The sequence below is a fragment of the Choloepus didactylus genome, chromosome 14 (genome assembly GCF_015220235.1).
Source record: "Choloepus didactylus isolate mChoDid1 chromosome 14, mChoDid1.pri, whole genome shotgun sequence".
In the NCBI taxonomy this organism is placed as follows: Eukaryota; Metazoa; Chordata; class Mammalia; order Pilosa; family Megalonychidae; genus Choloepus; species Choloepus didactylus.
Window position 1 is genome coordinate 53,479,626 of NC_051320.1, and position 13,969 is coordinate 53,493,594.

The 13,969-nt window shown below is 42.5% G+C and overlaps 1 protein-coding gene across 4 annotated transcripts in view; it reads left to right on the forward strand.

Annotated features, from left to right (window-relative positions):
• Positions 1 to 13,969, forward strand: part of MATN2 (matrilin 2) — a 163,070-nt gene that overhangs the window by 81,922 nt on the left and 67,179 nt on the right. For all 4 annotated transcript variants that reach the window (XM_037802886.1, XM_037802888.1, XM_037802889.1 and 1 more), the window contains exon 5: positions 6,863 to 6,985. In XM_037802886.1, coding sequence (XP_037658814.1) covers positions 6,863 to 6,985 — 123 coding nt within the window. The remainder of the gene's footprint in view (positions 1 to 6,862; positions 6,986 to 13,969) is intronic.

Consider the following 13,969-nt stretch of genomic DNA (forward strand, 5'->3'; position numbering starts at 1 on the left):
TCTCACCTAGCTGCCATCTTAGGTTCCTCCAACCCTTTCCTTCTTAACTTTGAGAGCTAACAACATGTATTGTTTTACCTATTTATTGCCTGCCTCCTGTCAGTGGTATGCTGGTAATGTTTAATAAAGAGCTCTCCAGGAAAAAAAAAAAACACCCTGATGTATAGTGTTTGCTAATTTCCATGGCGTAAATACTCCCACTGTGGCTGATTTCAGGCTTCCAACTTGGTCTCACTGAATGTGGAGTTGGGAAGAGATGAGCATAATCTCTTTTTATGTGTCAGTAGGAGTGGCCTCTGCCCCCCACTGACTCCCCAAGTACAAGATCAGCTCCGTAAGGCAGGGATTTATTTTTAAAATCTTAAATTTTCATTCTCTGTTGTTTTCCCACTTTGAAAAATTCAATGGATGAATGAATGGATTAATTAATTCAGTCATTCACAAATATGTATTTTTGAATTGACCATCTACCAGACACCATGCTATATATTTGAGCTAGAGAGCTGAACCAGACAAGCACTGTGGCTGCCTTCATGTGATAGGAGAAATGGACATTAAATAATCAATTGAAAATTAAGTATTAAATTATAATAGTGGGGGCTATAAAGGGAAACTATGATAGGAGACATGACTTCTAATGGGGAAGGGTCACGTAAGAGTCATCTGAGAAAGTGGCCTTTATGTTGAATCCTAAAGGATATATAAGAATTAAGAAGGTAAAAAGACAGCCAGGAAGGGGCATGAGCATTCCAGGTAGAAGGATTGGTATGTGCAAAGGAATTGAGGCATGAAGCTTAGTTTGGAGGATGGGGAGGAGGAAAGTGTAGGATAAAACAGAGAAAGCAAGAGGGGGTGTGAAAAGGGGCTGGAGAGCTGAGGGATAGATCATGAAGCACACTGGCCATCACATTAGAGATTTTGGACTTCATCCTAGATCATTGGGAAGCCATAGAGGGTTTCAAGCAGAGGAGAGGCAGGAGCAGTTATTTCTGGCAGCAGGGGATCCCCAGGCTGGGTGGATATAAGAAAATTAGTTAGGAGCTACTGCAGTTATCTGGTCAAGAGATGATGGTGGCTGCATATGGAAAGAAGTGGGTCAACAGGACCTGAAGATTGGGCTCCTGAGAGAGGAGCCCAGTGGGTCCCAGGTTTCTGGTGTCATCCTTGAACCCAGGGTAAAAACTAGTGAATCTAAAAACTCATCTTTGCTTAAGGAAGAAGATTAAACAATACTCTCAGAATCCTTCCCAGTTCTCCCAATTCTGCCAAGTCATTAATTGGGACAGTGCTCCAGACTGGTCAGGAAGGTGGGCTGTTCAAGTGAAATCAGCAGATGCCTACTGAGCACTTCCTGGGTGAAATGCATGGTATTATGTAGGCACCTTGAGAAGCACCAAGACTTAAGAGTCAGTCCTGTCCCTCAAGAAGCTTACAGCCTAGGTGAGAGAGATAAGGTAGGAACACCTGACCACTCTGTGTTTGTGTGTCACAGACATGTGATCATTCATTCTGCCAGCAGTTGCCTACTGAGCACCTACAATGAGTGGGCACTGTGCTGGGTATCCAAGATAGAGTAGGTGGCAAGGCAGACTGGCTCCTTAGCTGTTAGGACAGTTCTTCTGGTCTCCCCAGGTGGGGGCTGGCTCCCAGATGCGGTTGTGCTCTGAGTCCTCTTCTGATATGGAGCCTCAGTGAACTCTTGCTGGGAATGAAGAGAGGCACACGTGACTCTGAGTTTTGTTCCCATCTTACTCATCTTTCCAGGACCCAATTTTTGTTGGAAGAGTGTTTTTATGACCCTAGGAACATCCTTGTGTTGGGTGAAAGGGCATATGGGCTTTTGATATTCATTCATCAAATGGGCATTTATGGGACACCAACTACATACATGCGCTAGGACACTGTGCTTGGCTCTGGGGAATCAAAACTGACTCAGACCAGCTCACATTCTAGTGGGACAGATGGACTCATGACCAGGTCCTTCCAATACCATGGGGTGATTGCTAGAATGGAGCCATGTGTATAGAGCTTTAGCAGCCCAGAAAAAGGCACCTCTAAGCCCAGCCAACTTGGGAAGCCTTCCTGGAGGTGGTGACATTTCACTGAAGCCTTGAGCGATGAGTGGGTATACCAACCAGGTAGACAGGGCAGAAGACTGTGCCAGGATTGATGGGAACCCTGAATCCAAGACTTCTCCCACCCCCCAGGATTTTATAACCTATCAGCGAAATCCTCCCAGGCTGTGAGAAAAAGAAGTGCTATTTTTCAAAAACTTAAGGAATCATCCAAAAAACATCTATATTTGTTTCAAATGGAAGTGACTGCTGCCAGAAAAACAACAAAGTTATGTCAGAACCCAGTCTGTATTTATTCCTTTGTCTTTGTTTAATTAAAATAATTCCTCTATGGTTTTCCTTGGGGTTAGTGCAAACTACTAGTGGCCATAAATCCCCAACATTCCAAAAACATGAAAGGACAGAACACACTAAGCCAACTGGCAAACTCGCTGTGTGTGGGACATTTCTGCAATGTGAGTAATAATCTCTGCACCCTCTCATACCTGTCTGGGGTTCTTTCAGCAGCTCTGAAAGGGTAGCAAGGGCAGCAATAATTCTGAGATTTGTATGAAAGCAAAATGGAGCCTCAGGGTCTCACAGTTAACTGCCACCTGGGTCTTCGCACCTTCCCCTTGGAGGACTGTGAGGATGTCTTATCCTTTAGGGCCAGTGACCCAACCCTGGCTGCACACTGGAATCATCTGGGGAGCTTTAAAAGGCGCTGCAGCCCGAGCCCCACCCCCAGCCAGTCTGATTTAGGGGGCAGGGGGAGGATGGGCATCACGATTTAAATTGGCAGCTGAGATTGGGCACGGCTGTTTCTGTGGGCAGGGTGCTCATTGCCCCCCTCTACCTACCCCGGGGGAAGAAGCCTTTTGGGAAAAATAGATTATTGCTTCAACATTCTCAGGTCCTTGCTTTGGAAATGCCTCTTTCAAAATGATTCTATTGTAACATGTTGATTTTTTTTTCATAGTTATAAAAGGCATATAAGCTCTTGTTAGAAAACTTGAAAACATACAATTATAAATAGAGAATAAAAATCGCCTGCACTCCACCTCTCCTTGGTAACCACCCTTAGGCAGTGTTCCTGCTGGGCACAGAGGGAGGGGGAGGAGGGTGGAGCAGCAGCTGAAGCAGGGGAGTGGGAAGGGGGAAAGGACCCAAGCAGAGAAGCCCCTGCCTCCCCTCCAGAGATGGTGGGCTCAGCTTGTTTCACGTGCTGGAGCATCATTTCCCAGCCGACAAGGCTTTGTGCTAAACACTCCTTACTCCCTTAGGGGGCTTAGAATCTAATGAGGGAGTCATAACAAATACATCACCACATGAAGGCATATGTAATTAACATTGTGATACATGCGCCAAGGGAAAAGCGCAGGGGTGTGCTGACAGCTGATGGGAGAGGCCAAAAGCTCTGGGAAACAATTGAAGAGGTGAATTTGCACATCACCGTGCAGGCAAACAAAGCTACTTCCACCCAGAACTCAGAAACTACCGCTGTTGCCAAACAAGGCAATGATTTTCCTTCCTGGTAGAAGTCCTTTACATTTCCCAGTGCTGAGAGAATTGGTGATGCTGCTAGATTTATTCTTCTAAAGCACCTTTCCGGTGAAATCACAGGTCTCCCTTTTTAAGGTTTTTACCTTACCAGTGCCTGCTAAATCACGCTCAGACTACTCATCCTGGAATCAAGCCCTCTGTCATCTGTTGTCAATCGTCCTTTCTATCCTCCGTCCTGCTACTTCCCTTGGGATTCCCCTAGCGGAATCTAGCTACCACGCTTGTCCTGCTTTCCTTGACTTCTGTGCGTTCCCTCACCGGGTCCCTCCACCCTGAGTGCACTTTCCCTTTCTCTGTACATTCAGCTCTTACCTGGGAGCCCTGCCAATCCACCCTGGACTGGCAGTGATCTGTCCCATTCTGCACTCCCCCAGGGCTATCAGCGTCTCCTTTACATATTTCCACCATTTCCTGCCTTGTACTGTAGTTATTCCAGTTGATCTGATAGCTACTCTGGCCTTTCCATTCCTCAAATGGGGCAAGGCTTGTTCCAGCTCAGTGCCTTTGCATTTGCTTTGCTTTCAGAAGAAATGCTCTTCCTAGAGCTTCACACTGCTAACCCTTAGAATACAAGCTGCATGACAGCAGGAGCCCCTTTTCTCCATTTGGTTCTCTGCTATATCACCAGTGCCTGCAACAGTGCTCAGTAAGTGTTAATTGAATAAATGTATGAATATCCTATGATTCAGATTTTTCTTATATCTCTGGTCTAGGCTTATGCCTAATGGTAGGTTTTGTCATTCCCTGATTATTTGCCATGGTTTTTGCATCAGTGGAAGTTTTTTTCTGATTAATGGTATTTTCCTTATGTCTGAATCCACTGGAAATCTAAGTTGGAAATCGCAATTGGACTTTCTGATTGGAAAACTAAGGTATAAACATACTGGTAAGAGGTAAAGGATTTTGTGTCTAAAATTTTTTCTTCTACTTTATTGATTTCAGATTGAAAATACTTTGTTTAGCATTTTAAAACCAGAATCCTTATTTGTGGAATCTTAGAACTAAGCCTTTTTATTATTATGTAGATATTTTTAAAATTATTTAATGCATTTAATAGAGGTGATGAATAAAATCAGTTTTTATCTTTCTATAAATTTTATATTTATTTAAAAGCCTAAAGATCTAGGAGATTATATTAAAGTTCAGCCAATACAATAAGGGGTTAATCAAGTTTTCTAGTTATTGAAATTTTTGCCATAGCGTTTATTGTGATACTTTTAAATGGAAAATTCTCTTTAATACATTCAATTCCTTTAATGCTTTCTGATTTTCTCCAATTTTAATGATAAAAATCCCTGGGAGAGCCAATTCTGTTTCAGCAGTTCCCCTTGCTGGGAAAGAGCATGATCATGTCAGCTTGTTTGTAGAAGGGACAGACTGAATCTGATGAATTGAAAATGCCTTTAACTTTTTTCATCCTCTGATATATTCTTAGAGCCATTACAGTAAATGTGTTCCTGTAAGTGCATTCCTACTTTGCATTTGAATAAAGAGCCAGGGCTCAGCACTTTGTGGACACCTAATAAATATTTGACCAAAATAGGACTGATAATTGCCGCACATCCATTTCTTTCAACTAATCTTTCTTACTTCTCTCTAACCTCCCTTGGCTTTTCTATTTTCATCATATGTTACTGGAATGAACAAATAGAGAGCAAAGAGGATTTTCAAAGAGCCTGCTGGTAGACAAATGGAAGGAAGAAAAAGCATGTCCAAAGGGATGGATGCAGACTTGGGTATTAGGTGCTATTCTTAGACCTGCCATATTTTCAGTAGAGTAGCAGGTCCTGTGTGCCCTCCTTCAGCCTTCCCCTCTGCAGAATGTCAAAGATAGTGTCAAATTATCTCGGTGTAGATTGGTGAGACTGTGATTATGAAGTGCTCTGAGTTCCTGTAGGATAGGAATAGTACCTGATGCAAACAAATGCAAACGCCTGTTCATAATAACTTACAGTTCTCAAGAACCATCAAATATTTTCAGAACACTTTCACTGACATTGGAAGATACAAACTTATGATAATTAAAAATTATTTCTATTAAATGTATTATTTAATAGAGGTGAATAATTCCAACTGTTTAAAAATGTGTTTTTACAAAATAAAATTTCAGTGGCTGAGAGATTCCAAATGGAGTCGAGAGGTCACTCTGGTGGGCATTCTTATGCACTATATAGATAACCCTTTTTAGATTTTAATGTACCGGAATAGCTAGAAATAAATGCCTGAAACTATCAAACTGCAACCCAGTTGCCTTGACTCTTGAAGACGATTGTATAGCAATGTAGCTTACAAGGGGTGAGAGCATGATTGTGAAAGCCCTGTGGATCACACTCCCTTTATTTAGTATATGGATGGATGAGTAGAAAAATGGGGACAAAAAAACTAAATGAAAAATAGGGTGAGGGGGACGATTTGGGTGTTCTTTTTTGCTTTTATTTTTCTTATTTTTACTTTTTTCTGGTATAAGGAAAATTCAAAAAATAGATTGAGGTGCACAACTATATGATGGTACTGTGAATAGTTGATTGTACACCACAGATGACTGTATGATATGTGAATATATCTCAATAAAACTGAATTTTAAAAAATATTAAAAAACAAACAAAAAAAACTATATAGACCCTGCTATGTTAACACTAATGGGTGGGTTTCTAATTTCTGAAGCAAAATTGAGTAAACTGAAACCTCAAATAATTCGTTTTGGTTGCTGATTATCTAACACCCATCAAGAAAAAAGAAAAAAGTGATCAACTGTAAAATAAGAGCATTTATTTGGCAATCTGGTACTAAACAAGTGAGATTTTTGAAGTGTAGATGGGGTAATGCAAATGAGTGTTATAAATAGATTATAAATCTGTTGATACATCCAACACAAGAAATGAATGTGCAAATTAAAAGAAAAATTGAATCTGGAAAACTAAATTCAATATAAATTACGCATTTAATGTAATTACTTTAATACCTGGAAAAAAATGTGTTTTTATATATACATAGAAACTCACCTGAAAGGAAAACGCACCAAAATGTTAACCATGGTTGCTTCTGGGTGGAAGGATTTACAAGTGATGGGATTACTGGTGGATTTTTCTTTCATATATTTTCTATGTTGCCCAGATTTTCTATTATGATCATAGTGTTTTTACAAGTTACTTCAACAAGTGCTGTGGGGTTGCTTACTGCTCCGCCCTGTGCTGAGAGAGCCGTCTCCTTCAGAGCTTGTACTAATGGTGCACCCTCCACCCCAGTCCAGGACCTGTGTGCGGTGGAGGACCACGGCTGCGAGCAGCTCTGCGTGAACGTGCCAGGCTCCTTCGTCTGCCAGTGCTACAGTGGCTACACCCTGGCTGAGGATGGGAAAAGGTGTGTGGGTGAGTATCCCCCTGGCCTTGCTTACTGAGGAGGGACAAGTTAAGCAGAGTAAGGAGGGAAGGAGAGGCTCAACATGCACCACACATAACATTCCTCTCATTTGGGTTTCAGCAAGGTGCTCTGTTCTTTGACCTCGTTCTTTATCAGTTTGAACTTCAAAAACTTCGTTATGGCTGAGGTCAGCATTTTCCCCACTCTGGGTCCTCAGCAAAAAGCATACTTATGATAATCTATATAAATGTAATTGTTGTTGCCACTTCACTTGAAAAGGGCGGAGCAGATTTTTGTCAAATTTGGAGGGTATGTTTGGGATGGCCTGACTTAAGCCTATATGTTAAATATGAAGTTCACTTGGCTGTTGGTGGGGGTTGCTGAGTGGCACCTCAAAAACGTGGGCAGCCTTCCTCCCAAGCACTGGGCCTGCAGTGCGGTGAAAGGCCCACATGACTGCCAGATGTAGAGCCCAGCTGTATGTAGTAAGACACTGTGGTCAGAGAACACAGTGGCTTCCAATTCAAGCCCCAGGTGGGAGTCTTAAGGCCATTGCTTGAAACTCCAGGCACCAGCTTGTGCTCAGCCAAGCGGTTTCCCACTTGGGCGGCTCCAATGGCATGACCAGGTGAGAGGTGGGAGAGGCATCTGATCCCTTCAGTCCTGGAGAGTAGTTCTCAGCACCTGCAGAGCAGGCCAGACGATCCCCAGGATGTGCTCGGCCCCTCCCAGCTTGTCTGCAAAGCCCTTTAAACCAGCGTGGTCTCATTCATCCTCAGACCCGCAAATAGTAGTAGTTTGGTCAACTGAATTGGGTACTTCTTAAGTGGAAAATCTGGAAGGAAAAGGACTTGACTGACATTAGAACTGGAACCCAGATTTTCTGACTATAAATCCTGCGTTTTCTCTTCCATATTGCTTTGTTTTCAGGGCTCCAGCTATGTCTTGCTTCCCCAAACAGTGAATGAATATTTTTTGCACATAGAATTTACATTTCCAGGATGCCTGATTGATTCTTAGCTAGGGAAGTGAAAGGGAAAAAACAACAAAACGAAGTATAGGTGGGGTCATGTTACTGCAGGCAGGTGGTGAGATTTATGGGTTTTTCTGTTTGTTTCTACACACTGATGGGGATGAAAACCATCCTTATCAGAAGTCCCAAATTGAATTAGTCTCCCAGGGTTAAATGTTTGTTTGTTTGTTTGTTTTTCTTTAATCTTCTGGTGGTGTCTGTGATGGAAGGGCAGGGCACCATGCTCCTTAATACTGGCAAAAAGGAAGCTGACATGTAAGCATGCACCAACTCTCATTATTTTTGATTCATTCATTTTTATTATACAAGTAATAAACTTTCATTGAGGAACTTAGAAGAGAAAAGCACTATTAAGAGTTTGTTGTATTTTCTGCAGACTTTCCTGCAGAATATCCACTTCAAAACATTTTGTTAATGTTTAACTGTTGGGTCAGAAGGAAATCAGGCCCTTGGGTGTAAGGCTAGAGAATGAGCTTCAGGAAACAGGCAACTGGGTACGGCTGATTACAGTGAGGAAAGCACAGGGAGAGCCCAGAGCTTATGTGGGTGACAGGGAATAGATGGCGCAGGGGCTGGGGCAGGAGTCCTGCATTGGTCGTTAGAAGACTGGAGGGCAATGAGGAACCCAGTTCTCTGAGTGTTGCCAGATAATTGCCTAATCTTCCTATGTAGTAGAGAACTTTTGTGTTTCTAAAGGTTTTGCTGTAACTGCTGGGATTTGACATGTATTGAGGACTGGCAAGCATGAGAGGGTGGATGCTGGGTTTGGAGCTGTTGTGTGCTGTGTGTATTGGAGATGGGCATTTCTCTTGCTGCTGAAGGCATGTAAGAATGTCTGCCTTCCTCAGGCGAAGGTTCCAAGCAGAGTAGGAAAATGGGATAGACTGTCTATGATCCAGGCCCTATCTTTTCACCACCTTCACCACCATCACCACCATCACAATCATTGTCCTTTAAGGCGATTAACCAGGCACCTGCCTGTGAAAGGCTGGGAGTCAGAGATGATTAAGCAGCGAGGGACCCTTGTTCCCAATTGACTTGGTTGGGGAGACTGAACAGTTTTTCAAAAAGTCAGATGCTGCTCACTGGGGCTATGATGAGTGCAAAGCAAATGATAGGGACAGTAGAGGCTTGCAGAAGGTCAGAGAAGGGGGCCGTCTTTCATGGCTAGGACAGAAGATCTGGGTTGGAAAGGAAGGGTAGCAAATGGGCAAATGTCAAAGGCAAGGGAAGACATTAAAGGCAGTGACAGTGTGGAGGTGGCAGAGCTCTCAAGACTTGAGGGCTGAGGATGGGCTGGGAAGGGCAGGATTCAGTTCAAGGGGCTGATGGAGCAAGGAGAGCCCGTCACAATGTGAATGCCTAAAAGCTAGACAGCCTAACCCGAAGGCATTGGCCTAACTGGACGCTTCCCCGGCGATGCGCGCAAAAATATCATTGATGAATGAATTCATGATGCCTATAGTCTTAGAGGAGATGCTGGTGTCAGAGTGGACTTGCTTCAACACCTTGTACACGTAGATGGAAGAGCTCTCCCTGCGGCTGCACTTTCATTTCTTACCATCCTTTTTCTGGACCTTTGTAACAGCCTTGTCAAAGAGGGAGACTTGAAGTGTCAGGACTAAGACCAGGAGATTGAGGAGACCAGCAGCTGGTCTGGTGGTGGTGGTGGGGGCTGTGTGTAGATAGATGAGGAATGTTAAGAACAGGGTGACCACACAACCCAGTTAAGCCAGGACAATCCCAGTTTATGTGTGTGGTCCCAATTCTCAGCAGCACTCCCTTTCACTTTCACAGGAGTTCCAGGTGAAATTGGAATTGATAAATCATATGATCACCCCACTGCCAGACCACTAGCTTGAGTCAAACAATGAAGAGGCCAGGTCTGTCGAAGCAGGGAATCCCTGTTGATAAGAAGTAGGTGGTGAAGTTGAAGATGTCAAAGGAACCAGATCGTCAGGACTAAGAAAGACTGACTAGAGAGTCTGGAGTTTATCTCTGAAAAAGAGCCACTGAAGGGTTTATAATTGGGGGTGACAAATGCAAAGCCTCATTTTAGGACACTTAATCCTGTGGTGAACCACAGGATGGATTCCAGGAGGAGGATGGTGAGGGATGGAAAGATCAGTTCAGAGGTTATGGGAAGCATCAGGCGAGCGGTGATGTGAGCCAGGGTTTGAGCAGTGGCTGCAGGAACGGCGAGGGAGGGAGAAAGGGATGAAGGAAAGCACTACAGGTAAGAGGGAGAAGGAGAAGCCCAAAAACGACTCAGTGAGTCTGAGCTGCCATGACTCTGGCGTGATAGCAGCAGTGATGGGAGAGTTTAAAGGTGAGTTTAAAGCTAAGATGGGACCCCACCAAGGACATGCCAAGAGGGAGCAGAAAGCACAGCACTCACAGAACGGAGAGAGGGTGGAACCAGTGATGTGATCAGGAAGCAGCATGGTCAGTGTCTTTCTCAATCTTAATTTCCATTTTGAACATTCATTTATTTGTTTGTTTTGGAGGCACCTGGGCTCAAATCCCAGTCCTGCTACTTTCTAGTCAATGTGACTTTGGGTACGTCATTTAATTTCTGAGGCTTGGTTTTCTCATGTATAATGTAGAGTAATAATACCTATATCATGGGGTTGTTTGGGAGATTAAATAACATAATTCATGAAGTTTCTAATATACACTAAGCACTTATTAGTAGGAGTAGTAGGAGTATCTCATGAATTATTATCATCATCATTTCCTGGATATTAGTAAAATACAGTGTCAAGTGAGCAAGGGACTGAGCCTTGGGTTTTAGCTCTAGGTAGAGAGTAGGAGGGTGAAGTGTGAGCAGGAAAGGTGTCCTTGAAGGGACAGCCTAAGGCAGGTGGTGGGGGGAACAGACAGAGAAAAGAGAGAAAATGATGCAGAAGAGTCATGAAATATAATGGGGAAAAAAATTTCTAGGCCAGGTCAGTATTGACTTCGTGCTCCAGAGAAACCAAAGGGAACAGGAGTTAGAGAAAAGGTCACCGGGTTGAGTCATTGATTCACTTCAGCAAACATTTCAGCACATCCTGCCAGGAGCTCTGCCAGGCATTAGGAAAACAAGGATGAGCAGGAGGCCACGGAAATGTTCAAGAGGGCAGGGTAAGGGGCAGATTTCAGGAGGTAGGGAGTGGGTGGTGAGAAAGTGGGGACAGTAAATTTAAAGTAGCCCTGTAAAGAAGTTTGGTAGAAATTAACCACGTCCAGTTGCTGTTGAATTGATGCGGTGGTTTTTCTGGCTTCAGCATTTCCATAGCAGTGATGCCATTACATTGACTCATTCCAGATTTTTGACTGGGACCTTCATGAAAGTCTAATTCTTAGTCACTAACTCAGGACTTTTTACACAGCATTTTCACACTTTTGAGTTACTGGAACCTTAAATTCAAGTATCAGAGTCTCATCTCCTTAACTCCTCATTTCTCTCTTTACTGTATTGAATTCATTTCCACTGCAGGTGATCCAGGGTGGATTACCAAGTAAATCAGGGGTCCTCCTACTGCTTTAGTTGAGTCCCTGTATTTGTAACTCATCAGCGGCCATTAAAGCTGTGTTAATTCCCATCTAAACGTACATTTTTCGAAGATCATTTACCAATATTTTGAGGGTGAATTTTCTACTGTACTTGCTCAACTGGCCTTCACCCACTGGCAGAAATATTCTGGGTAACTTTGGTCCAGTTTGCATCTGATCTGCCCCAAGATTGTAAACCCTTGAGAGTAGAGGCTACTTGTACTTTTCATCTTTCACAGAGTGGATTTGCAATACGTTTTTCTTCAGTCATTGACTGAAGTTGGGTGACTGATTACAATCTCAGCCATTTGTGGTTTTTAAGTCCTTTCCCCATGATTGGTTTTTAAGTTACAAACTCATTTTTTGCTTTTTTTTTTTTTTAAAAAAAAAGGTCAATAAATAAAGCTGTATAAAGTCAAAGTATAAAGCCAGACTGGAAAGTTATCTCCCCCCCATTCCAGTTCCTGGAGGTAATCAACTGCTAAAAGCTTGGCTTATCTTTCTGCATTTCTTCTGAGATGTCTTACTTATGGTATTTGCTTCTCGTTACCACCCAGAGTTTGGCAAAGTGCCTGGCATGTAATAAATGCTCAATAAATGGTTGTGGAACAAATGAATGACATTTAGGTACCTCTTTATCCCCAAATTCGACCCTACCTGGTTAGGGAAGCAGTATGATAAAAATACAAACCACGTTTATTGAATACTATCAGATTCCAGGCACTGCTGGAAATATTTTATGTACACTGCCACAACCCTGTAAGATGGGTACTCCTGTTATCCACATTTTATCTTAACCTCTCTGTGCTTCAGTTACTTCATCTATAACTTGAGGATAGTAGTAATACCTACCTCAAAGGATTGTTGTGAGAATTAAATGAGGTAGTATGTGTAAAACTCTTGGAACAGTGCTATGTAAGCGTTTGCTAATATTATCTACTATTACAGTCTCAGATACACAATGGGCAATTGATAAACAACAGTTGAATCTGAATTTCTATATTCTTTATAATTTTTGTCTTCTAATGAACCCTTAATTTAACAATTTGTTAAATGTATGGTATATATTTTAAATGATACCGAGTTCTATACTTCAAAACTGTACTCCCATATTCTCCTATCACTGAGGACAGTGATGGTTGATACTTAAATTGGGGACAAAGATGAGAGATCACTTTTTATACTGAAAGGTCACATTTTTAGTTCATCAGCCAGCTCCTCATGTTTGAAACATGACCCCCTCCCCACAAGATGTTAAATATTAGCTTTCTCCCTTATTGTTATCAAAATCTATAGCAAAGCCTTTCCTGGATTTTTAAATCCTGCATACAGGAATCCAGTCATGCCTTGGGGAGGAGAGGTTCTGTGTGACTGTGTGTATGTCTAATATGTACTCAGCAAGCAAGTGGTTTCTACCATTTCTCTAAATAATGGATTTGATTTTTCTTCCTTCACCATCAACTAGCTTGAAAATCCAAATGTTCCTCTTTAAAATATCCTGTTTCTGCTAATGCTATTCCCTGCTGAGAAAACCTTGGAATATGACCAGACTGTAAATCTGTCAATCTCAGATTTTATTACTTTTCACCTAAGTATCATTTGTCCTCGGAGACAACTAAGTGATTTCTCACAAGTTGGACAGAGACTGAATGTGGCAAAACTGGTTTCCTACTCTGAGACCTCAGCACTTTGTGATCAGGAGGGCTGAAGAGCTATATCCAGGACATGACTCTTTCCATTTGTAAAGGAAAGGCTAGAAATTTTAGGGGAAAACTACAGAGAATGGATTTGGTGGAAGTAGATGAAGTCTTGGATAATAGAGACATCACCAAGTTATGTACAGAGACCCACATACATCTGCCCCCTAACCTTGAACTCCCTTTTTATGAGTACAATTTTGCAACCAAGAAAGTTATGCAAAGAACCCAGAACATGCAGCAAAGGGTGTCAGAGTTGAATGGACTAGAACTCTATTGGCCTTAAAAAGCTTTTAGGCTCACTTGCCTTGAAATGGCTTCTCCGTATCTAATGGCTACACTGATGACTTAATGTGCTGCCTCCATTGGCAGCAAGGGCAGCTCTCAAATCAAGGTGGGCTGGGCTCTCAGGACCAGCAAATGCCTGACTCCTGCCTTGCCTATCACCCCCTCCCCACTCAGTTCCCCAGAGAGAGGAGCACACAAAGAACAGAAGCAGAGAGAGCATCAGAGTCCAGGAGAAGCTGTCTTATCCTATGAGATTGAGCCTGTGTGGGTGATTAATGGAAAACATTATTTAAGAGGGGAATCATTAAAAAACAGCATATTCAAACTATTTTATTTTGTTACTAAAACACATACATGTACATTTAATAAAAATCAGTGATTTTAAGTTGATGTGAACCATATGGTTGCATAAACCATAACTGTAATGTGCTATGATT